The sequence below is a fragment of the Macaca mulatta genome, chromosome 17, assembly GCF_049350105.2.
Source record: "Macaca mulatta isolate MMU2019108-1 chromosome 17, T2T-MMU8v2.0, whole genome shotgun sequence".
Taxonomy (NCBI): Eukaryota; Metazoa; Chordata; class Mammalia; order Primates; family Cercopithecidae; genus Macaca; species Macaca mulatta.
The window spans coordinates 1,785,126-1,809,088 of NC_133422.1; the positions used below are offsets into that span (position 1 = coordinate 1,785,126).

General features: G+C 38.5%; 1 protein-coding gene across 44 annotated transcripts in view; it reads right to left on the bottom strand.

Annotated features, from left to right (window-relative positions):
- Positions 1-23,963, bottom strand: part of ZMYM2 (zinc finger MYM-type containing 2) — a 128,686-nt gene that overhangs the window by 70,582 nt on the left and 34,141 nt on the right. For 26 of the 44 annotated variants that reach the window (XR_013407616.1, XR_013407617.1, XR_013407614.1 and 23 more), the window contains 4 exon segments: positions 22,999-23,855; positions 13,796-14,081; positions 11,717-11,882; positions 10,374-10,586 (listed from right to left, as the gene is read on the bottom strand). Coding sequence is in view for 37 of the 44 variants with exons in the window: in XM_028837164.2 (XP_028692997.1) it covers positions 10,374-10,586; positions 11,717-11,882; positions 13,796-14,081; positions 22,999-23,845 (1,512 nt within the window). In the remaining 7 variants the exon portion in view is untranslated. 44 annotated transcript variants of the gene reach the window in all.

The following is a 23,963-nucleotide window of genomic DNA, read 5'->3' on the forward strand; positions in this document are numbered from 1 at the left end:
CCTGGCTAACACGGTGAAACCCCGTCTCTACTAAAAATACAAAAAACTAGCTGGGCGAGGTGGCGGCGCCTGTAGTCCCAGCTACTTGAGAGGAGCTGGGCGTGGTGGTGGGCGCCTGTAGTCCCAGCTACTCGGGAGGCTGAGGCAGGAGAAAGGCGTAAACCTGGGAGGCGGAGCTTGCAGTGAGCTGAGATCCGCCCACTGCACTCCAACCTGGGCGACAGAGCAAGACTCTGTCTCAAAAAAAAAAAAAAAAAAAAAAAAAGACAAAGAAAATCTTGAAAAAAGCAAGACAGAAATGGTTCAGCACAACAAATTCTCAATGAGATTAACCAGTTTCACAAAAGAAACAACCATGGAGGCCAAAAGGCAGTGGAATAACATTTAAAATAATGGAGAAAAAAAAGTTTTCAAACAAGAATACTATATCCAGCAAAACTATCATCCAAAACTGAAGGAAAAGTAAAGACACACAGATAAAAGGTGGAGGGAGTTTGTTGCCACTAAATCTACCCTACAAAACAAATGCTAAAGGGAGTCAAAGCTTTTTATTGAAATGGAAGTACACTTGACCCAATCTTTAGTAAATATATGGGAGAATACAAAACAAGAATAATTGTATTTTTGGTTTATAACTCCACTTTTTATTTCCTACATGATTTTAAAGACAAATATGCACACAAAATTATAAATCTGTATTACTGGGAATACAATGTTTAAAAACGTAATTTATAACAAAAAGAGGGAACAGATATATAGGCACAGCATTTTTAAAAGCTAATTAACTTGTTATAAGTTCACATTAGCTTGAATTGTAGGATGTTATATGTAAAGCCTCCCAGACAGTAACCACAAATAATATATTTAAAAATAATAGGCCGGGCGCAGTGGCTCAAGCCTGTAATCCCAGCACTTTGGGAGGCCGAGACGGGTGGATCACGAGGTCTGGAGATCGAGACCATCTCCTGGCTAACATGGTGAAACCCCGTCTCTACTAAAAAATACAAAAAACTAGCCGGGCGAGGTGGCGGGCGCCTGTAGTCCCAGCTACTCGGGAGGCTGAGGCAGGAGAATGGCGTGAACCCCGGAGGCGGAGCTTGCAGTGAGCCCAGATCGCGCCACTGCACTCCAGCCTGGGCGACAGAGCAAGACTCCGTCTCAAAAAAAATAAATAAAATAAAAATAAAAAATAATAATATAAAAATGAGAAGGAAATCAAAACAGTGCACTACAATAAACTAAATATAAAAGGCTATAATGCAGGAAATGAGATACCAAAAAAAAAGGTACAGAATATACCAAAGAAAAAATAGGAAAATGGCAGAAATAAATCCTTCCTTATCGGTAATTATGTTAAGTGTACATGGATCAAATTATCCAATTAAAAGCCATCTTTTTTCCTATTCTGTCAATTTCTGCCTTTTGATTGGATAATTTGATCCATGTACATTTAATGTAATTACTGATAAGGAAGGATTTATTTATCCAAATATACAAACAGGTCAAAAGTAAAAGGATGGAAAAAGAAACTCCATGCAAATAAACAGTAACTAAGAGAGTTGGGGTTGCCATATTAATATAAGGCAAAAAGAACCTTCATGTGAAAAACTGATACAAGAGACAGAAAAAGAATACATACTGAACAAAGGGTCTATTTACCAAGAAGATGTAACAAATATAAACATATACAGAGCAAATATCAAAACCCCCAAAATACATTTAAAAAAATTAACAGAAGTAAAAGGAGAAACAGATAATAATGGAGGTAGAAGCACATAACTGTACAATAATAGTTGGAGACATCAATACACCATTTACAATAGTGGACAGACCATCTAGACACAATTTCAACTAAAGACAGATCTTGAACAACAATATAAACCAACTAGAGTTATTAATAACAAACATATATTGAGTATTCTTGCCAACAACAGTAGAATAAACATTTTTCTCAAATGCACATGGAGCAATCTCCAGAATGAACTATGTTAGGCCACAAAAAAGTCTCAATAAATTTTTGAAGACTGAAATCACACAGAGTATTTTTCCAATGAGCAATGGAATAAAACTAGAAATCAGTAATAGAAGGAACACTTAGAAAATTCACAAATATGGAGATACTAAACTATACACTCTTAAACATGGCTCAAAGAAGAAATCACAGGAAATTTTTAAATACTTAGAAATGAGTGAAAACAAAACTAAAAGAACACCAAAAGTTATGAGATGCAGCTTAAATAGTGATCTGAGAAAAATTTATTTATAGTTGTAAATGCTTATGTTTAAAAAAAAAAAAAGGCCAGCACGGTGGCTCACACCTATAATTCCAGCACTTTGGAAGGCTGAGGCGGGCAGATCGCCTGAGATCAGGAGTTTGAGACTAGTCTAACATGATGAAACCCCAACTCTGCTAAAAATACAAAAATTAGCCGGGTGTGGTGGCAAATGCCTGTAACCCCAGCTACTGAGGAGGCAGATGCAGGATAATCGCTTGAACCTGGGAGGTGGGGGGTGCAGTGAGCTAAGATCATGCCACTGCGTTCCAGTCTGGGCGATAGAGTGAGACTTTGTCAAAAAGGAAAGGGGAAGGGGAAGGGGAAGGAACGGAAGAGAAAGAAAGGAAGGAAAGAAAGAAAGATAGAAAGACAGAAAGACAGACAGACAAAAAGACAGACAGACAGAAAGAAAGAAGGAAAGAAAGAAAAAATATCTCAAGTAAATAACCTAACTTCTCACCACCTTGAGGAAAAAGATGAGATCACTATACCCAAAGCCAGCTGAAGAAAGGAAATAATAAAGATTAGAGCAGAGAAAAATAAAACAGAACAGAAAAAGTGAGAGAAACAAACCAAAAAGTTGGTCATTTTAAAATATCAAGAGAATAGACACAAAGAATAAAATATGGAAGGGAGACATTACTACTGGCATTCCTGAAATAAAAAGTAGTACAAGAAAATGCTATGAACAATAGCACGTCAACAAATTACATAGCATAGATGAAATGCACAAATTCCTAAAAACACACAAACCACCAAAACTGACACAAGAAGACACAGAAAATGTGAACAGACATATAACAAGAGACTCAGTCATCAAAAACGTCCTGGCCCAGCATGGTGGCTTACGTCTATAATCTCAACACTTTGGGAGGCTGAGGTGGGTGGATCGCGAGGTCAGCAGATCGAGACCATTCTGGCCAACATGGTGAAACCCCATGTCTACTAAAAATTCAAAAATTAACTGGGCATGGTGGCATGCGCCTGTAGTCCCAGCTACTCAGGAAGCTGAGGCAGGAGAACTGCTTGAACCCAGGAGGCAGGAGTTGCAGTGAGCCAAGATCGTGCCACTGCACTCCAGCCTGGGCGACAGAGCGAGACTCTATCTCACAAACAAACAAACAGTCCCAAAAAAGAGAAGGTCAAGATCAGATGACTTCACAGGTAAGTTCTATCAAACATTTAAAGAATTAACACCAATTCTCACGCTTCCAAAAATCAGAAGATACAAGATATCTCACCCACCCTATTCTATGAGGCCAGCATTACCCTCATTCCAGAGACAGATAAAGACATCAAAAGAAAGAAAATCAAAGACCAGTATCCCACAAGAATATTGATGCAAAGATCCTCAACAAAGTACTACTAAACTGAATTCAATATATTAAAAGGATTATACACCACAATCAAGTGGAGATTTATCCCAATAAAAGTATGGTTCAACATAAAGAAATCAATCCATGTAACATACCACATAAATAGGAGCAAAGATAAAAACCACATGATCATCTCAAAGGATGTAGAAAAAGCATTTGAAAAATTCACCTTTTTATGATTAAAAAAACACTGAATAAAAAAAGTAATACAAAGAAACTACTTCAAAATACTAAAAGCCATACATTCTAACATCAGACTCAATGGTAAAATAATTCTTCTCCGGCCGGGCGCGGTGGCTCAAGCCTGTAATCCCAGCACTTTGGGAGGCCGAGACGGGCGGATCACAAGGTCAGGAGATCGAGACCATCCTGGCTAACACGGCGAAACCCCGTCTCTACTAAAAACACAAAAAATTAGCCGGGCGAGGTGGCGGCGCCTGTGGTCCCAGCTACTCGGGAGGCTGAGGCAGGAGAATGGCGTGAACCCGGGAGGCGGAGCTTGCAGTGAGCTGAGATCTGGCCACTGCACTCCAGCCTGGGTGACAGAGCAAGACTCCGTCTCAAAAAAAAAAAAAAAAAAATTATTTTCCTCTAAGATCAGCAACAAGGATGCCCACTTTCACCACTTCTATTCGACAGTATCGAAAGCTATAGTCACAACCATTAGTTAAGAAATAAAATGTATCCAAATTGGAAAAAAGTAAAACTACCTCTATTCACAGATGACATGAAACTCATAAAGCTAGTAGAGCTAACAAATTCAGCAAAGTTGCACAGTACATGATTAATGTACAAAAATCAGATGTGTTTCTATACACTAGTAATGTACAATCTGAAAAGGAAATAAAGCAAATCCACTAGAAATAGCATTAAAAGAATAAATATCTAGGAATAAATGCAGCAAAGGAGGTGAAGACTTGTACACTAAAAACCACAAGACTGCTGAAAGAAATTAAAGAAGATCTAAATAAATGGTATGTCTTCATAAATAAATGCCATTTTCACAGATAGAATAACTTACTACTGCTAAGATGCCAATACTACCCAAAACAATCTAAAGATTCAATGCAATTTATATAAAAATTCCAACAAACTCTTCTGCAGAAATAGAAAAGCCAATCTTCAAATTCACATAAAGTTAGAATGGGTTCAGAATATTCAAACAATCTTGACAAAAAACAAAGTTGGAGAACTCACATTTCCTGATTTCAAAACTTAGAACAAAGATACACAGTAATCAAAATAGTGTGGCACATACATAAGATCACACATGTAGATCAGTGGAACACAGAAATGATCTCTGGCCAATACATACTTGACAAGTGTGATAAGTCCATTCCATGGAGAAAGAATAATCCCTTCAACAGGTGGTGGTGGGAAAACTGGAATTCCAGTACAAAAGAATGAAGTTGGATCCCTGCCTCACATAATAAACAAAAAGTAAATTTAAATGGATCAAATACCTAATTAAGAGCTAAACTCATAAAACTCTTAGAAAAAACTGTAGAGGTAAACCATGACCTGGGATTTGGCAACAGATTCTTAAATGACACCGAAAGTACAACCAAATGAAAAAAAATGGGTAAATCAAAATTTAAAACTTCCAGCTGGGTGTGGTGGCTCACACCTGTAATCCCAGCACTTTGGGAGGCTGAGAAGGACAGATCACTTGAAGTCAGGAGTTCGAGATCAGTCTGGCCAACCTGGTGAAACCCCGACTCCACTAAAAAAATACAAAAATTAGTTGGACATGGTGGCCTATGCCTATAGTCCTAGCTACTTGGGAGGTTGACGCAGAAGAATCACTTGGACCAGGAGGTGGAGGCTGCAGTGAGCTGAGATCACACTATCGCACTCCAGCCTGGGCTACAGAGCGAGATCCATCTCAAAAAAAAAAAAAAAAAAGACTGGGTGCGGGGACTCACGCTTGTAATTTCAGCACTTTGGGAGGCCAAGGCAGGAGGATCACTGAAGGTCAGGAGTTCGAGACCAGCCTGGCCAACATGGTGAAACCCCATCTCTACTAAAAATACAAATATTAGGCCAGGCGCTGTGGCTCACGCCTGTAATCCTAACACTTTGGGAGGTCGAGGCAGGTGGCTCGCTTGACTTCAGGAGTTTGAAACCAGCTTGGCCATCAAGGTGAAACTCCATCTCCACTAAAAATACAAAAAATCAGCTGGGCATGGTGGTGTGCGCCTGTAATTCCAGCTACTTGAGAGGTGAAGGCAGGATAATTGCTTGAACCCAGGAGGTGGACGTTGCAGTGAGCAGAGACTGTGCCACCACACTCCAGCCTGAGCAACAGAGCAAGACTCCATCTCAAAAAAGAAAAAAATACAAAAATTAGGCATGGTGGCACACACCCATAACCCCAGCTACTCGGGAGGCTGAGGCAGGAGAATCGCTTGAACCCAGGAGGCGGAGGTTGCAGAGAGCCAAGATCTCGCTGCTGCACTCCAGCCTGGGCAAAAGAGGGAGACTCTGTCTCAAAAACAAACAAAAAAAAGAGAGAAAGAGAGAGAAAAGAACAAAACTACAAAACCCAATTCAAAAACAGAGAGAGAACTTGAATAGACAGATACTTCTCCAAAGATGATACACGAATGGCCAACAAGCAAGTGAAAACTTGCTCACTGGCCAGGCGCGGTGGCTCACACCTGTAATCCTAGCACTTTGGGAGGCCAAGGCAGGCAGATGGCTTGAGCTCAGGAGATCGAGACCAGGCCTGGGCAACATGGTGAAACCCTATGCCTCCAAAAAATACAAAAAATTAACCAGGCAGCATAGTGGCCTGTGCTTGTGGTCCCAGCTACTCGGGAGGCTGAGACAGAAGGATCCCTTGAGCCCAGGAAGCAGAGGTTGCAGTGAGCCAAGATTGTGCGCCTGCATTCCAATCTGGGTAATACAGTGAGACTCTGTCTCAAAAAAAAAAAACACACAACAAAAGCAAAATTGCTCATTGTCATTGGTCATTAGGGAAATGCAAATCAAAACCATGAGATACCACCGCACACATACTAAGATATCTACAAGAAAAATCAAAAGTTTAAAACACGGAACATAACAAGTGTGGCAAAGATACATAGAAAATAGAAACCTTGTACATTGCTGTTGAGAACATAAAATGGTACAGTTATGTAAAATAGTTTGACAATTCCTCAAAAGGTGAAACAGAATTACCCTATGACTGAGCAAATCCACACTCATCCAAAAGAATGGAAAACCAGGATACTTATATCAAATTTATACATCAACATTCACTGCAGCACTATTCACAATAGTCAAAGGTGGCAACAATGTAACAACTATCACAGGGACAACAAATTAAACAGAATGTGGCATATACATATAATGAATATTATTCAGCCATACAAAGTAACGATGTTCTGATCATGGCTATGCTATGGATGAAACTGAAAGCATTATGTTTCAGCTTTCAGGTAAAATCAGCCAGATACAAAAAGACAAATATTATATAATTTCACTTACATGAATATCTAGAATATACGAATTCAGAGAGACAGAAACTACTAAGTTACCAAGGACTGGGATAGAAAAAAATGGGAGTTATTGGCTAATGTCACAGTTTTTGTATGGCATGATGAAAAAGTTTCAGAAATAGAGTCAATGGTGGCATAACACTGTAAATGTAACTAATGCCACTCACTTATATACTTACAAATACTTAAAACTGCAAATTTTATGTTACATATAACTCTACCACAATGTTTAAAAAACTTACGAGTTACTTTCCTTCCTTTTTATGCTCTGGAATTGTTTAAGTAACACTGAGATTTTCTTGTTTAAATTTGATGGAATTCCCCTATGAAAACATCAGAGCCTGGTCCTTGTTGTGGGGTAGTACTTTAATAATTATCTCTATTTCATCTACAGAAATTTGTCTACTTAATTTTATCTGAAGTCCAGTTAGGGAAATTATATTTTCACAGGAAATTACTCAGTCTAGGTTCAACAGGAAATTACTCAATCTAGGTTCAATATTTTTATATAGGGCTATATAAATTAGTTCTTATGACTGATTTTTGTCAAGTTCTTTTGTTTTGATGCTCATGTCTACCTTGTCGTTTCTTATTTTATGTATTTCTGTTTTTAAAACTCTTTTCCTGATTGAATTAACCATTGGGTATTTTTTCCCTGGTTTTTCGAAGACCTGATTTTTCAAAGAGGCAACATTCTGAACAATGTTAACACTATTTTAAATTCCTAATTAGTTTCTCCTTTTATCTTTATTTCCTTTCTTCTCTTTTGTTTCAGCTTATTTTCCTTTTTCCAGCTTTTTCAGTTGACTATTTAATTCATTTATTTTCATTTGTACTGCTTTAAGTATATGAGGAAATGAATTTTCCTCTGGACATTTTTATAAAGCAAATGTAACACTGATACCTTAAGAAGGCACCAAAAAAAGGACATTACAGACCCATCTTACTTATAAATATCAATGCAAATGTACCAAATAGAGTATTAACCATCAGAATGTATGCACATTTTTGAAAAACTAATTATCTGGCATAGTTTATTCTAGGAATACAAGGATGGCTCAATAGACTAGGAAATCTACTAATATGGCAGTGCCACCTCTTATCCTTGAGAGATATATTCTGAGGCTACCAGTGGATGCCTGAAACCTTTGATACTACATCTTTTCCTACAGACACATATCTACGATAAAGTTTAATTTCTAATTAGCCACAGCAAGAGATTAACAACAATTGGCCGGGAATGGTAATCACGCCTGTAATCCCAGCACTTTGGAAGGCCGAGGTGGGCAAATCACTTGAGGTCAGGAGTTTGAGACCAGCCTGGACAACGTGGTGAAACCCAGTCACTACTAAAAATACAAAAATTAGTCAGGCATGGTAGCACGCGCCTGTAATCCCAGCCACTCGGGAGGCTGAAGCTAGGAGAATCATTTGAACCCAAGAAAAGTAGATTGCAGTGAGCTGAAATTGCACGACTGCACTCCAGCCTGGGCAACAGAGCAAGACCCTGTCTCAAAACAAAATGAAAAACAACAACAATTATAGTTAGTTATAATTAATCTCTCTCAAATTATCTTATTGTAGTCTATTCACCTATAATTAATTACTTTCTGAAATTATCTTATTGTAGTCTACTCACCTATTTGGGAACTGCAGCTGACTGTGAGTAATTGAAACCACAAAAAAACAAAACCTTGCGTGAGAAAGGACTACTATATAACTCACACCTTAATAAATCTGAGGCCAGGCGTGGTAGCTCACGCCTGTAATCCCAGCACTTTGGGAGGCCGACGCGGGTGGATCACAAGGTCAGGTGATTGAGACCATCCTGGCCAACATGGTGATACCCCGTTTCTACTAAAAATACAAAAAAATTAGCTGGGCATGGTGGCGTGTGCCTGTAATCCCAGCACTTTGGGAGGCCAAGGAGTGCAGATCACTTGAGCTCAGGAGTGTGAGACCAGCCTGGCCAACATGGTGAAACCCCATCTCTAGTAAAAATACAAAACTTAGCTCAGCGTGTTGGTGCACGCCTGTAATCCCAGCTACTCAGGAGGCTGAGGCAGGAGAATCACTTGAACCCAGGAGGCGGAAGTTGCAGTGAGCCAAGATCACGCCAATGCATTCCAGCCTGGGCAACAGAGCGAGACTTGTCTTAAAAAAAAAAACTAAAGAGGGAGAAAGTTCATAAAACCTTCTCCACAGACAACGAAAAGATCTTTAAAGCAATAATTTCTGATAAAACACTTCATAAATTTATGAAGATTGAAATCACACAGAGTATCTTCCCAATGAGCAATGGAAAAAAACTAGAAATCAAAAAGTCCTTAAAATAACATTAACCTGGACAGGTGCAGCTGGCTCACCCTTGTAATCCCAGTACTTTGGGAGGCCAAGGCAGGTGGATCACCTGGGGTCAGAAGTTTGAGACCAGCCTGGCTAACATGGTAAAACCCCGTTTCTACTAAAAATACAAAAAAATTAGCTGGGCATGGTGGCACGTGCCTGTAATCCCAGCTACTTGGGAGGCTGAGGCAGGAGAATCACTTGAACCTGGGAGGCAGAGGTTGCAGTGAGCTGAGATCACGCCACTGCACTCCAGCTTGGGAAACAAGAGCAAAACTCTGTCTCAAAAAAAAAAAAAAAAAAAAAACCAACAACAACAACAAAAAACTTAACCTTAAAATTTAAATATAAACAATATGACCACTTCAAAGCTGAGCTTTAAAAGTTTGAAAAATATTTGCAGCCCCTCTCCAACTCCCAAAAAGGAAATAAATTCAAAAGAAAAATCATTCTGATAGCATTTACCATTATATGTAAAATATTAAAATTACTGCCAATAATCTACATACACAGATGTTCCATAAGAATGGAGTTACATCCTAATAAACCCATTCTAAGTTGAAAATATCAAGGTCAAAGGTGCATTTTAAGACATTTCCAACTTACAACGGGTTTACCCAGACTTAACTCCATCATTATATCATGGAAATGACCTACCTCAAATGAATAAATACAGATGGTCCCTGACTTACGATGGTTCAGCTTTAATGGTGCAAAGCAACATGCATTCAGTATGCTCTCCATGATATGACAATTGAATTAAATGAAATTCTAAGATAAATTCAGTTAATAAACACTATTAGAGTAGAAGTATTACAACAGTTTCAAGCACATTCTAAAGAATGCCCAATTTTGATTAGAACATGAATTACCTGTTTGTATTCACTGACACAACTTTGACAGCAAAATCTTTTCTGTTGACCATCAATCACCAGAACATTATTTCCAGCACCTTTACTGGGCAAGTACTCTCCACACTGTTCACAGCAATTCATTATTAAACCATTGGCCATTCTGTATCTATTAAAGCAGTGGTCACTGCACAGCTTATGAGTCATATTTTTAAAGCTGACTTCATGGCGAATCTAAAAGAAAAATAAACAAAATCTTACAAAACAGATAAATCTGACAAGTAGCTAAATAATAAAGCATTCTGAACAGAAACAAGCATGTCCCAATAAGGCTTGTTTGGAGAAAAGGAAAAATATTGCTTTTTTTTTTTTTTTTTAAAGACAGGGTCTCACTTATCACCCAGGCTGAAGTACAGTGGCAACATCAAAGCTGACTGCAGCCTCAATCTCCTGGGCTCAAGCAATCCTCCTACCTCAGCCTCCTGAGTAACTGAGACTACAGACACACAACCACACCCAATTGATGTTTTTTCCTTTAGGTACAGATAGGGTCCCACTATGCTTCCCAGACTGATTTCAAACTCCTGGCCTCAAGTGATCCTCCCACCTTGGCTTCCCAAAGTGCTAGGATTATATAGGTGTGAGCTACTGGGCCTGGCCCCATTCTCACAATTATTTAAATTGGTTTATACACACAGGAACACATGTATGGCACTGAAAAAAAGAAAAAACCATCAGTGACATCACTACAAACTTCCCTAGAGGTATCAGAAGATGACAGAAAACCAGGTTTGGGTAGTGGTGATATTAAACTCCATAGACTAAAAATCTTTAGACCAATTTTTTAAAACTATAAATAAAGTACATTTCTCTAGAAAAATGAGGAGGGGAGAACCATCATAAATCATTCAAATGACATATATAAACAGATTACTTTTTATTTAATACAATATTAATTATGTGAGGTTATCAAAAAATATTCCAATTGTTCTACTTCTCAGCAAAATTATTTGTAGTATTTCTTGTGTAGTCTGCTTGCTTGTTTAAATAAATATATTACTAGACAAAAATCAATCTCAACACTATGGTTCTGTCTGTGAGTGCTCCCAATCTCAGGGAAAAAAAGGCACATTAACACAACGATTTTTCCTAAATCATCCTGTGGGAGAATCAGATTATATAAAAGGATATTAATAAGTTAAGATCCTATGGGAGAATCAGATTACATAATAGGATATTTATAAGATAGTCTTTTTAGATATTCATTTTTAAGGAACTGATAAAAGATTATCTAACAGTTCTTAAATGAACTTTAAAATATTCCTATTTGTTAAAACTAAATGATAAAGTAAAAAAATACAAACCTCAGTTAGTTTACCACAGATTGTACATCTTGATTTATTTAGAGCTCCTTTAGTAGGATTCTGTTTGTCTTCATAGAGAGATAAACAAGATGTACTACAGAATTCCTGGAAAGACTCACTTGAATCCACTTGAGCAACAATGGTTCCTTTCATTGTAGTTATATCTCTGAAAAATAACAGGTACATATTAAAATTCCATTTTAAAAGAAATCAAATATAAGACTCATAAGTGACATTTTTCATTTCTATAGACTAAGTCCTGCAAATCAAACATCGTTCTTGGATCTAATAAATCATTTTTATTAGACGTTCTTAATAAAATATGAACTCTTGAAAATAAAGACTGAGAGGCAGAAATATTTTATACTATTAAATCTTTGCCACTACTCAATTTATCTTTAAATTCACTAAAAAGGATTTCAAATATTGGGAAAACTAAAAAAAGAAAAGCTGTTATTAGTTACATGGAATTAATGTTAAGGATTAATTCACTGAGGTATACCCTGTTCAGTTCCCTCCCCTGGATTAGCAGAAAGCAAGAGGTATCCAGGTCATAGGAATATGGCATATGTTCTAGAGGGATAAATGAACTTAAAATATACCCACACCCCCCATTCCCAAATAACCTCACCCACTATTAACATGGCTCTTCAACAGTAAATAGAAATGTTAGAAAATGACAATACTGCCAGGCACGGTGGCTCACGCCTGTAATCCCAGCACTTTGGGAGGCCAAGGCGGGTGGATCACAAGGTCAGGAGATGGAGACCACAATGAAACCCCGTCTCTACTAAAAATACAAAAAATTAGCCGGGAGTGGTGGCGGCGCCTGTAGTCCCAGTTACTCAGGAGGCTGAGGCAGGAGAATGGCGGGAACCTGGGAGGCAGAGCTTGCAGTGAGCCGAGATCCGGCCACTGCACTTCAGCCTGGGCAACAGAACGAGACTCCGTCTCAAAAAAAAAAAAAAAAAGAAAATGACAATACTGATGACCTTTGAAGTTTTCCTTTTATTCTGATTTTCAAGATCCTACACTGTAGTGTTTAAGTTTACTACTGCAAAACAATCTGTGTAACAATTGTTTCCGTATTTGAATTTATTAAACATGTACAGAGCACTAAGCCCTTTGTAAAATTCAAGATCTAAATATAGCTTCACAGAACTGAGCTTCTCCAAGATATGGTGCAGAAACGCCACCACGCTTTACCTTGCATGTAATATACCACATTCCAGCTATTTTTAACCATTGAAGCCAGATCAAAAAACAACAGCAGAAGAGGGCTGGGCATGGAGGTTCACGCCTGTATCCCAGCACTTTGGGAGGTTGAGGTGGGCAGATCGCCTCAGGTCAGGAGTTCAAGACCAGTCTGGACAACATGGTGAAACCTCGTCTCTACTAAAAATACAAAAATTAGCTGGGCGTGGTGGCGAAAGTCTATAATCCCAGCTACTTGGGAGGCTGAGGCAGGATAATCGTTTGAACCCAGGAGGTGGAGGACCCGGGAGGTGGAGGCTGCAGTGAGCTGAGATCGCACCGCTGCACTCCAGCCTGGGCTAGAGTGAGACTCTGCCTAAAAAAAGAAGAGAAAAAGAAAACAGAAAAAACAGCAGGAGAAAGGATCCTGTCTTTCCAAGGCCGGCTAAAAATTGGTACCTGACTCCTGAAATACTATTTCTAATGACTTAATGTTCAAAACACACACATATAAAATCCAAAGACTTGCCAATTTTATAATCTTGATCTGAAGATAGTATAAAATTTAGCCAATTTTAATACAGAATTACGCATAAACTGCTTAGCATTTTTATTTGGCTATAACAATTTCTTCTCATTAATCATGTAAATAAGTATACATTGTTACAAAATCATGGAGTCCAATGGAGATTACAGACAAAATTAATTATAAGGACCTATCTAAATCAACTCCAATGCCTATCCAAACAAGAAGCCTTTTATCCATAGGCCACCTGGATTTGACAGAAAAGTTTCCAAAGGTATTACAAATCTGTTTCACTTTTCTTAAAATTTTACACCACCACAATTCAACTACATGGAATTGTGCTGAAAGGTAAACCTTACTTTTTACACATAACACAGAGTTTCTTTGGAGCAGGCTTGTGGGAGAAGGAAGAAAGGCAGGTGGTAGAACAAAAGAGGTGAGCTGATCCTTTCCGTTGATAAGCTGTCTGGCCCTTCTGTAAAGGTTTTTTGCAGTTCGCACACGTGACTTTAACTGGTTTAGTAGGCTGCTGTTGCGCAGAAGGCTGGAAAATCTGTTTAGGAAGTGAGGCCACTGGTGATAAAGAGTCCACTCCTGGTTGTTTCTGATTACGGGGAAATGAAGCTGACTGGGAGATCCAAGAATCTTAAAAACAAAACGCACAAGAAAGAGTAATGAAACAAGTGTTTGTTCATACATATTAAAATTTATATCAGAGAAATATTAACTTCCCATTTTGTACAATTTTAAGATGTTAATGGAACAGCAACATAGCAGAGAGGTTTATAGCACAAGTTTTGGATTAAGAATGTCACAGTACCAATGCACTATATTCTTTAAAATAGTTAACATTAGATTTTAAGTGTTCTCAGCACAAAAAAATTGTACGTCGGGTAACACACAGCTCAATCTAGCCATTCCCACAATGTGTATCCTCTTCAAAGCAACATGTTGTACACAATAAATAAATACACAAGTTTTGTCAAATTTTTAAAAATTAGTTAAAAGAAAAAAGAATGGTTCACATTCCAGCTCCATCACTTACAAGATTAGGAAGCCACTTAAATTGTGCCTTACTCTTTAGAGCGTTTGAAATGGTTTCAACCTCATGCTAACAGTAAACATTAAATGAGGTGAGACATATAATAAAGCATAATAACTGGGATATAGGAAGTATTAAAAAATGTCACTAGTTATTAAGCAGGAAGTATTCACGTATTTACAAGATATTACTTTAGGCAAGGAACACATATTTCAACACTAAAGAATAGTAAAATCCTAACAAGAACCTTGACAAATGTAACGCAAGTCTAATAAAGTTTATAATTATTTTCAAGACATGTTTTTAAGAACAGCTTTTCCATATATATGTTTAGTTTCATGGCCTTTAAATATAACACATAATCTCATAGAAAGAGTATTACATAGAAATGATGGAATTAAACCAATGTGTACAGGCATATCTCAGAAATATTTCTGGTTCAGTTCCAGATCACTGCAATAAAGCTAATATTGCAATAAAGCAAGACACGAGAATTTTTTTGGTTTCACAAAAAACGTTATGTTTACACTATAATGTAGTCTATCAAGCGTGCAATAGTATTGTATCTTTTAAAAATCTACATATCTTAATTTAAAAATACTTTATTGCTAAAAAAAAAAAAAAACTAATCATGTGAGCTTTCATCAAGCTGTAATCGTTCTGCTGGTGGAGGGCCCTGCCTCAATGTTGACAGCTGCTGACTGATCATGATGGTGGTTGGCTGCTGGCTGTGGCAATTTCTTAAAATAAGACAACAATGATCTGTACCCCATCAATGAACTCTTCTGCTGTTTGACAGCAGTTTACCCACACTAGAGCTTCTTTCAAAATCAGAGTCAATCTTCTGAAACCCTGCAACTGCTTTATCAACTAAGTTTATGTGATAATCTAAATCCTTTGTAGTCATTTCAACAACATTCACAGTATCTTTACCAGGAACAGATTCATCTCAAGAAACCATTCTACTTTGCTCAACCATAAAAAGCAACTCCTCATCTGTGCAAGTTTTATCACGAGATTGCAGCAATTCAATCTCATCTTCAGGATCTACTTTTTTTTTTTTTTTCTTTTGAGATAGTCTCTCTCTCTAGTCCAGGATGGAGTGTAATGGTGCAGTCTTGGCCCACTGCAACCTCCACCTCCTGGGATCAAGCAATTCTCGTGCCTCAGCCTCCCACGCAGCTGGGATTACAGGTGTGCGCCACCACACCTAGCTAATTTTTGTGTTTTTAGTAAAGGCAGGGTGTCACCATGTTGGCCAGGCTGGTCTTGAACTCCTGGCCTCAACTGATCCATCTGCCTCAGTCTCCCAAAGTGCTGGGATTATAGGCATGAGCCTCCATGCCCGGCCTCATTCAGCTTCCACTACAAATTCTAGTTCTCATGCTATTTCCACCACCACATCTACAATTACTTCCTCCACTAATGTCTTGAACCCTTCACCATCATTCATGAGGGCTGAAATCAGCTTCTTCCAAACTCCGGTTAATAATGCTGTTTTGACCTCCTCCCATGAATTACAAATGTTCATAAGGGCATTGAGAATGGCGAATCCTTTCCAGAAGGCTTTTAATTTACTTTGCCTAGATCAATCAGAGGAATCACTATCTACGGCAGTTATAGCCTTACGAAATGTATTTCTTAAATAGTAAGACTTAAAAGTCAAAATTACTCCTTGATCCACAGGCTGCAGAATGAATACTGTGGTAGCAGGTATGAAAACAACACTCATCTCCTTGTACATCTCCATCAGAGCTCTTGGATGACCAGGTGTACTGGGCAGTAATATTTTAAAAAGAATCATTTCTATGAGCAGAAGGTCTCAACACTAAACTATTCGGTAAACCATGCTGTAAACACATGTGCTGTCATCTGGGCTTTGCTGTTCCACTGATAAAGCACAGGCAGAGTACATTTATCATGATTCTTAAGCACCCTACGAATTTCAGAATAGTAAATGAGCACTGGCTTCACCTTGCAGTCACTAACTGTATTAACTATATTAACAGGAGAGCCAGCCAGCTGTTTTGTCCGCTGTTTCATGTTGCCACCTACATCAATTATCTTAGATCTTCTGGAGAACTTGCTGCAACTTCTCCGTCAGCATTTGCAGCTTCACCTTGCACGTTTATGTTATGGAGATGGCTTATTTCCTTAAACCTTTACTAGCCAACCTTTACTAGCTTCAAACTTTTCTTCTATTTCCTTATCTCTCTCAGTTCTCATAAAACCGAAAAAGAGTTAGGGCCTAACTCTGGATTGGGCTTTGGCTTAAGGGAATGTTGTAGTTGGTTTGATCTTCTATCCAGACCACTTAAACTTTCTCCACATCAGCAATAAGGCTGTTTTGTGGCCAGGCACGGTGGCTCACACTTGTAATCCCAGCACTTTCAGGGTCTGAGGCAGGTGGATCGCTTGAGCAGTTCAGCCTGGGCAACATAGTGAAACCCTGTCTCCACAAAAAAATATTTTTTAAAAATTAACCAGGCATGGCAGCACATTCTTATGGCCCTAGCTACTTGGGAGGCTGAGGTGGGAGGATCTCTTGAGCCTGTGAGGCAGTGAGCCAAGTTCGAGCTACTCTACTCCAGACTGGGTGAGACAGTGAGACTCTGTCTCAAAAAAAAAAAAAAAAAAAAAAAAAAAAAGGCTGTTTCACTTTCTTATCATTCCTGTGTTCACTGGAGTAGCACTTTTAATTTCCTTCAAGAACTTTTCCTTTGCATTCACAATTTGGCTGTTTGGTGCAAGAGGCCTAGCTCTCAGCCTTTCTAGGCTTTTCAACATGCATTCCTCACTAAGCCTAATCAGTTCTAACTTTTGATTTAAAGCAAGAGATGTGAGGTTCTTTCTTTCACTTGAACACTTAGCAACCACTATAGGGTTATTAATTGACCTAATTTAAATATTGCTATGTCTCAAGGAATAGGGAGGTCCAAGGAGAAGGAGAGTTAGAACACACACAACAGTTATCAAACAGGTTCACTCTCATATAGGTACGGTTTGTGGCATCCAAAACAATTACAATAGTAACATCAAAGATCACTGATCACAGATCACCGTAACAGGTATAATAATAATGAACAGGTCTGAAGCATTGTGAGAATTACCAAAACGTGAAACAGAGACACGAAGTGACCACATGATGTTGGAAGTGTGGCGCCAAAAGCCTTACTCGGCTCAATGTTGCCACAAACCTTCAATTTGTGTAAAGTGCAATTATCTGTGAAGTGCAATAAAGAAAGCACTATAAAATGAGGTATGCCTGTACTGACTAATCCAATGTCAAATTCCTCTAGCACTGCAAAGGTTCAGCACAGCACAGTGCTGAGGTGTCGGAACGATTAATGGCAGAGGACATCTTTTCCCTCTCATGCTAAGCTTCTTTAGTGCTTAGCAGGAAGTTCCTGTTCTGCAGGCCTCTCATGGCGCTACCAATACCATAACCTATCTTCATTTTGAAACGTTTCAGGTTACCACTTCCAATTTCTACTACTTTGGTCTCTCATAAATTTCTTTTTCCTTTCTAGTTTCTCCTGTATTTTGAACTTCCATACACAAAAGCTGCCCTTCCACAGAAAAAAAATTACTTTCCTTGCAGTACAAAATGTAACCAGAGCTTGGGAAAACTTCTTTCCTACCAAAACTTTAAAAAGGATGATTTTTTGGTTCTGACCCATTCCATCAACCTAATGGTTTCAAGGGGCTATTCAGATTTTACCTGACTGTATTAATACCCCTTAGTTTGAAAAACAAAAACAAAAACACACCAAACTTATTAGAATAAAGAGTGCATTCTGGAATTCTGTCATTTAGCTATCATCACAGTAACTGACCAGTTTTAATAAATGGGTAAAAATCTTATCCACGAGAAAGAAAATCACTAGAAGAACTGGTAATTCCATCTTATGAAAGGAAAAAAGGTCTCCAATAAAAAATTATGCTTGAACAGATCTAAAAGAAACAGTTCTTGCCCACACTAATACAGGCTCCTCAGGGCGTTCTATTTTCTAGGCTTGTCACTTGAATACATAGTTAAAGGAGCCTATCAAAACTTAAGGGCATCTATTGCCTTGACACTGAAATAAATGGTGCTTCTGTATTTTCAATTTACATTTGCCCTAGTTTTACATTTTTATTTCCTCCAACATCAAAAAAAAATTTTAGGAATAGAAAAGGCCTAATCATTTTGTCTAAACCTTCAATTTCATACAAGGGATTTCATGAAAGGATAGCTGGTAAATTTTCCCAATTAACAATTAGTACAAGAACCAATATAAACAGCCAAGATTTTATAGCATCCATTATTCTCTATTACAAATAAAATCAGCATATAAATGCTAGACCCAATTCATATTTCTCTGTGTACAGTTTTTCTGATGACTAGTTTACAGAGTTTGAGCAGACAGGAACACAATTCTTATGATATGGTCTCTTTGATCCAGCAATATTCCTAAAGAAATAAGTATCCCAAGATGTATACACAAGAATATTCTTAAAAAATAATTATCTAAGTAGGAAAAACTGGAACCTAGCTAAATACAAAATAGACAAATTTCACACGCATATGTTGACATGAACAAAATTTCAAGATCTACTGCCAGGTATTAAAAGGAGTGGCAGGAATGGCTGCAAAACTGTACCTATGCTATGATCTCAGGTTAGAATTATATGTACCATTAATTAATTGATTCTCAGTGGTAAGACTTAATGTTATTTTCTTCATATTTTTACATATGAGAAAGAAAAAAATAGCTATTTTAAAACTAATTTGAGCACTATTTAAGCAGCAAGGTTATAATGAAAGACTAACATACAGTTCATGGCAGTATAAATTGCTAAGAGCTTTCTAAAAAGCATTATGACAATATATTTCTGTAAGTTAAAAATGCTCCTACAAACTCACACATACACCCCCCCCCAACACACACACACACACACACTTCTACCTGCCTATAAGGGGTTTTAGAAGTAATAAGAAATTTCAAAACTGAGTAAAAAAGAACATATTTATTCTAACACCACTATATACCGGGTATGTATTTTTAAACCAAAAATCGTTAGGGGCATGGGAGTAATCATATCATTTAGCCCAGTAACTTACTTATAGGAATATACTCTAAGGAAATAAGAATGTGAAGAAATATTTCATCATAGACCTACAACAGCAAAATATGGGGAACAGTGTAAAAGCCAAATATGGGAATGTTACGTCAATACCCACTGCGCAGCCATTAAAACTTACATAGTTAATGGTATGAGAAAATGCAGTGGAGGAAAAAACAAAACAAAACTACACAGATCTGCATTTCCACTAGGTTAACAAAATACAAAAAAGACTAAAAGACAACCACCCAAAGTATTGATAGTGGCTATCTTTACTCAGGAGGACTATGATCGGGTCTCACTGTGTTGTGCAGGTTGGAGTGTGCTGGCTATTGACAGGCACCAGCACAGAGCACTACAATCTCCAACTCCCGGCCTCAAGGGATCCTCCCATCTCAACAGCTCCGCACCTCACACCATCATGCTCAGCTCTCTTTATTTTTTTCAGACAATGTCTCACTCTGCTGCCTGGGCTAGAGTGTAGTGGCACAATCATAGCTCACTGCAGCCTTGATCTCCCAGACTTAAAACGACCTTCCAGCTTCGGCCTCCCAAGTAGCTGAGGCTACAGGTGTACACCACCATGCCTGGCTAGTTTTAGGGGGTTGTTTTGTTTTTATTTTTGTTTTGAGACAGAGTTTTACTCTGTGCCCAGGCTGGAGTGCAGTGGCGCAATCTCTGCTCACTGCAACCTCCACCTCCGAGGTTCAACAAATTATCGTGCCTCAGTCTCCCGAGCAGCTGGCATGCACCACCATGCCCAACGAATTTTTGTATTTTAGTCGAGATGGGGTTTGGCCATGTTGGCCAGGCTGGTCTCGAACTCCTGACCTCAGATGATCCATCCACCTTGGCCTCCCAAAATGCTGGGATTACAGGCTTGAGCCACTGCAACCAGCCCTGGCAATTTTTTTCATCTTTAGTAGAGATAAGGTCTTGCTCTATTGCCCAGAGGCTGGTCTGAAACGCCTGAGCTCAAGTGATCCTCTTGCCTTGGTCTCCCAAACTGCTGGAATGACAGGCATGAGCCACCATGCTTGGCACCAGTTCTTGTTTTTAATCATAGATTTTCCAAGCAGTCTTCAATAATCAGACATTACTCCACAAATAAGAAAAATAACTAGCAATTCATAGAGCATCCTACACTGCCTAGATTTTAATTACTTCACGTTATTCTCCACAATCCCTAGGATAAGGCCTAAAATGATGACAGAATGAGTCAGACACAGAGAGAAGTATGTGAGAGAGAAAAGCAGATAGATATACACACACAGAGGAATTGGGGGAGAGGTTAAAGAGAGACATCCACAGCCATGTCACAAAAAAGTCAGAGTTCGTTTTGTTTTTGAGACGGGGTCTTACTTTGTCACCCAGGCTGGAGTACAGTGGTGCAATCTTGATTCATTGCAACCTCTGCCTATGGGGCTCAAGGGATCCTCCCACCTCAGACTCCCAAGCAGCTGGGACCACAGGTGTGCACCACCATACCTAGCTAACTTTCATATTTTAGGTATTTTGTATTTTTTCACCATGTTGCCCAGGCTGGCACAGAGTTCTTATCACTTCCATATTTTAAAGTTTTCATAGAACAAGGCTGCTCACAGAAAACAATTTCAAATAGTCAAGAAATTTATCAACCTTCAAAAAAAAAAAAAAAAGTTGGGGGGCTAGGTGCAGTGGCTCACACCTGTAATCCCAGAACTTTGAGAGGCCGAGGCAGATGGGATCACTTGAGGCCAGGAGTTTGAGACCAACCTGGCCAACATGGTGAAACCCCGTCTCTACTAAAAATACAAAATTTAGCTGGGCGTGGTGGCGCACATTTATAATTCCAGCTACTAGGGAGGTGGAGGTGCAGTCAGTTGAGACTGCACCACTGCATTCCAGCCTACGTGATAGAGCAAGACTCTGTCAATAAATAAATAAATAAGAAAAAAAAGTATTGCTTATTTATGCCCTTGAAAAATAAAAATAATTTTTAAAATTTTTAAGTAGTAAAATGCTAACTAAAAGCTAAAGATACGTGGTCAAAAATAAACACAGCATCGAGTTGTATACATTAAATATATACAGACTTTTGCATGTCAATCATAACTTTAGTTTTAGAAAAGAAAAAAAAGCATGATATGTTTGGCTTTCTTCAAACGTGAGAAAAATAAAAGAAAATCTTAGCCAACTCTTAATAAAAAATAAAATGGCTGGGCATGGTGGCTCATACCTAGAATCCCAGCACTTTAAGAGGCCAAGGCAGAAGGACTGTTTGAGCCCAGGAGTGTAAGACCAGCCTGGACAACATAGTGAGACTCGGTCTCTACAAATAATTTTTTTTTTTTTAATTAGCCAGGCATGGTGGCTCATGCCTGTGGTCCCAGCTACTCTGGAGGCTGTGGTGGGAGGATCACCTGAGCTCAAGAGGTCGAGGTTGCAGTGAGCTGAGATTGTGCCACTGTACTCCACTCTGGGCAACAGAGAGAGACCCTGTCCCAAAAAATTAACTAATTAATTAAATTAAATAAGCACAGGGAAAGTAGAAATAAATCTAAATGCAGCCGGGTGCAGTGGCTCACACCTGTTAATCCCAGCACTTTGGGAGGCTGAGGTAGGCAGATCACCTGAGGTCAGGAGTTTGAGACCAGCCTGTTCTGGCCAACATGGTAAAACCCCATACAAAATACAAAAATTAGCCATGTGTGGTGGTGGACGCCTGTAATCCCAGCTACTTGGGTGGCTGAGGCAGGAGAATGGCTTGACAGGAGGCGGAGATTGCAGTGAGCCAAGATCGCGTCACTGCACTCCAGCCTGGTTGACAGAGCAAGACTCCGCCTCAAAAAAAAATCTAAATGCAACTACTGTACCATATTACACTGTTCTTTAAGTGTACTATTATATTAATCTACTGGTTCTCTAATTTATATATTAAAACACTAGCAAAAATTCTATTAGCAAAAAGTAATACATGAAAAACAAGAAATTAAATTATCACACTTCATTCTTTTGTTTGTTTTGCTTTTTAAATTTAGAGATGGCGCCTCACTATGTTGCCTAGACTGGTCTCGAACTGCTGGGCTCAAACAATCCACCCACCTTGGCCTCCCAAAGTACGGGGATTACAGGCATGAGCCACCGTGCCTGGCCAAATTATCAGACTTTGGTGATGAATGTAAGGAGTATTTTTTTCTTAAATCCTTTAAATATAAAATTACTTTATGATTAACTTTCTAGTAATCCACAGAAAAATACTATACACGGTTTTACAATTCTTATTAAAATTTCAAACTTAAGATAAAATTCAATATAATTAACATATTTTACATGATGAAACTAAACAAGGTAATACCAGTTACTACAATGAAAAAAGCAGCAGTCAAAGGTTTAAATTTATTTACATGAAGTAGAGTTTCTCTTACTGCTTACCAGGATTATGATGAGTTGCAGATTCTCCATTCTGAAATACGTCTCCTGCCACATTCATTCTACCAGGGTTAAAAGGTCCTACTCCAGTCTTGGTCTGTGAAGTTAAAGATGGGGTGTACGTTTGTATATTAACACCGAAATTACTTGACTGCAGTCCGTTAGAGACATCTCCCAAGTTGGTATTCTGCAGTGATGTTACATGTGTAATCATTAAGTTCATATCTCGCCCGTCAGTATTTTCTAATTGGCCATCATTCACAGAGCTTACACCTGTTTCTAAAGTTGTAACATTAGCAATCTGAATTTCAGAGTCTGGTTCTGTGGTGATACCACTATTACCCATTCCTGCATTTACCTTACTTCTTGAAAAACTGGAAGTGGAGAAATCCACATCATTGGTTCTGTTTTTAGTCTCAGGAGGTCTTCGTTCAATAAAATTAGAGGAATTTTTCTCTTGCCCTTGATTTGTTTCCGTGTCCTCTTCATCATCAATGACAATTGTCTCACTTACACTTCCCTTCTGAGATGCCAACTCTTTTGAGGAAGGAGTAATTTTGGAATCATTTCCTTGTAGTTCTTCATTTTTTGATGATGTAAATGTTATGGTTCTTTGATCAGCTACCACTGGTACAGAAGGTGGGGGAGGTTGTACAGGTTCGATAAAAACAACATCATCATCATCTTCCACTGACGAGTTCTGAAACTTATTAGATCTAGACACTAAAGGATTAGCTGGACCACTAAACGAGTTTCCTACATTCGTGAGACTGGTTGCCATGGCCGTACTCCCTAATAAAACAGGAGTCTGATCAGTCAATTCTAATCCTCCCACTGAACTTGTGTCCATGCCAAAGAGCCTGTTAGGAAGATAGAAATAAGAATTAAAACGTCAGTATGACTTTTTATGTTACTCTAACTGAAACCACTGATTTAAAGGCTACTTTTATTTTATTTTTATTCTAAAT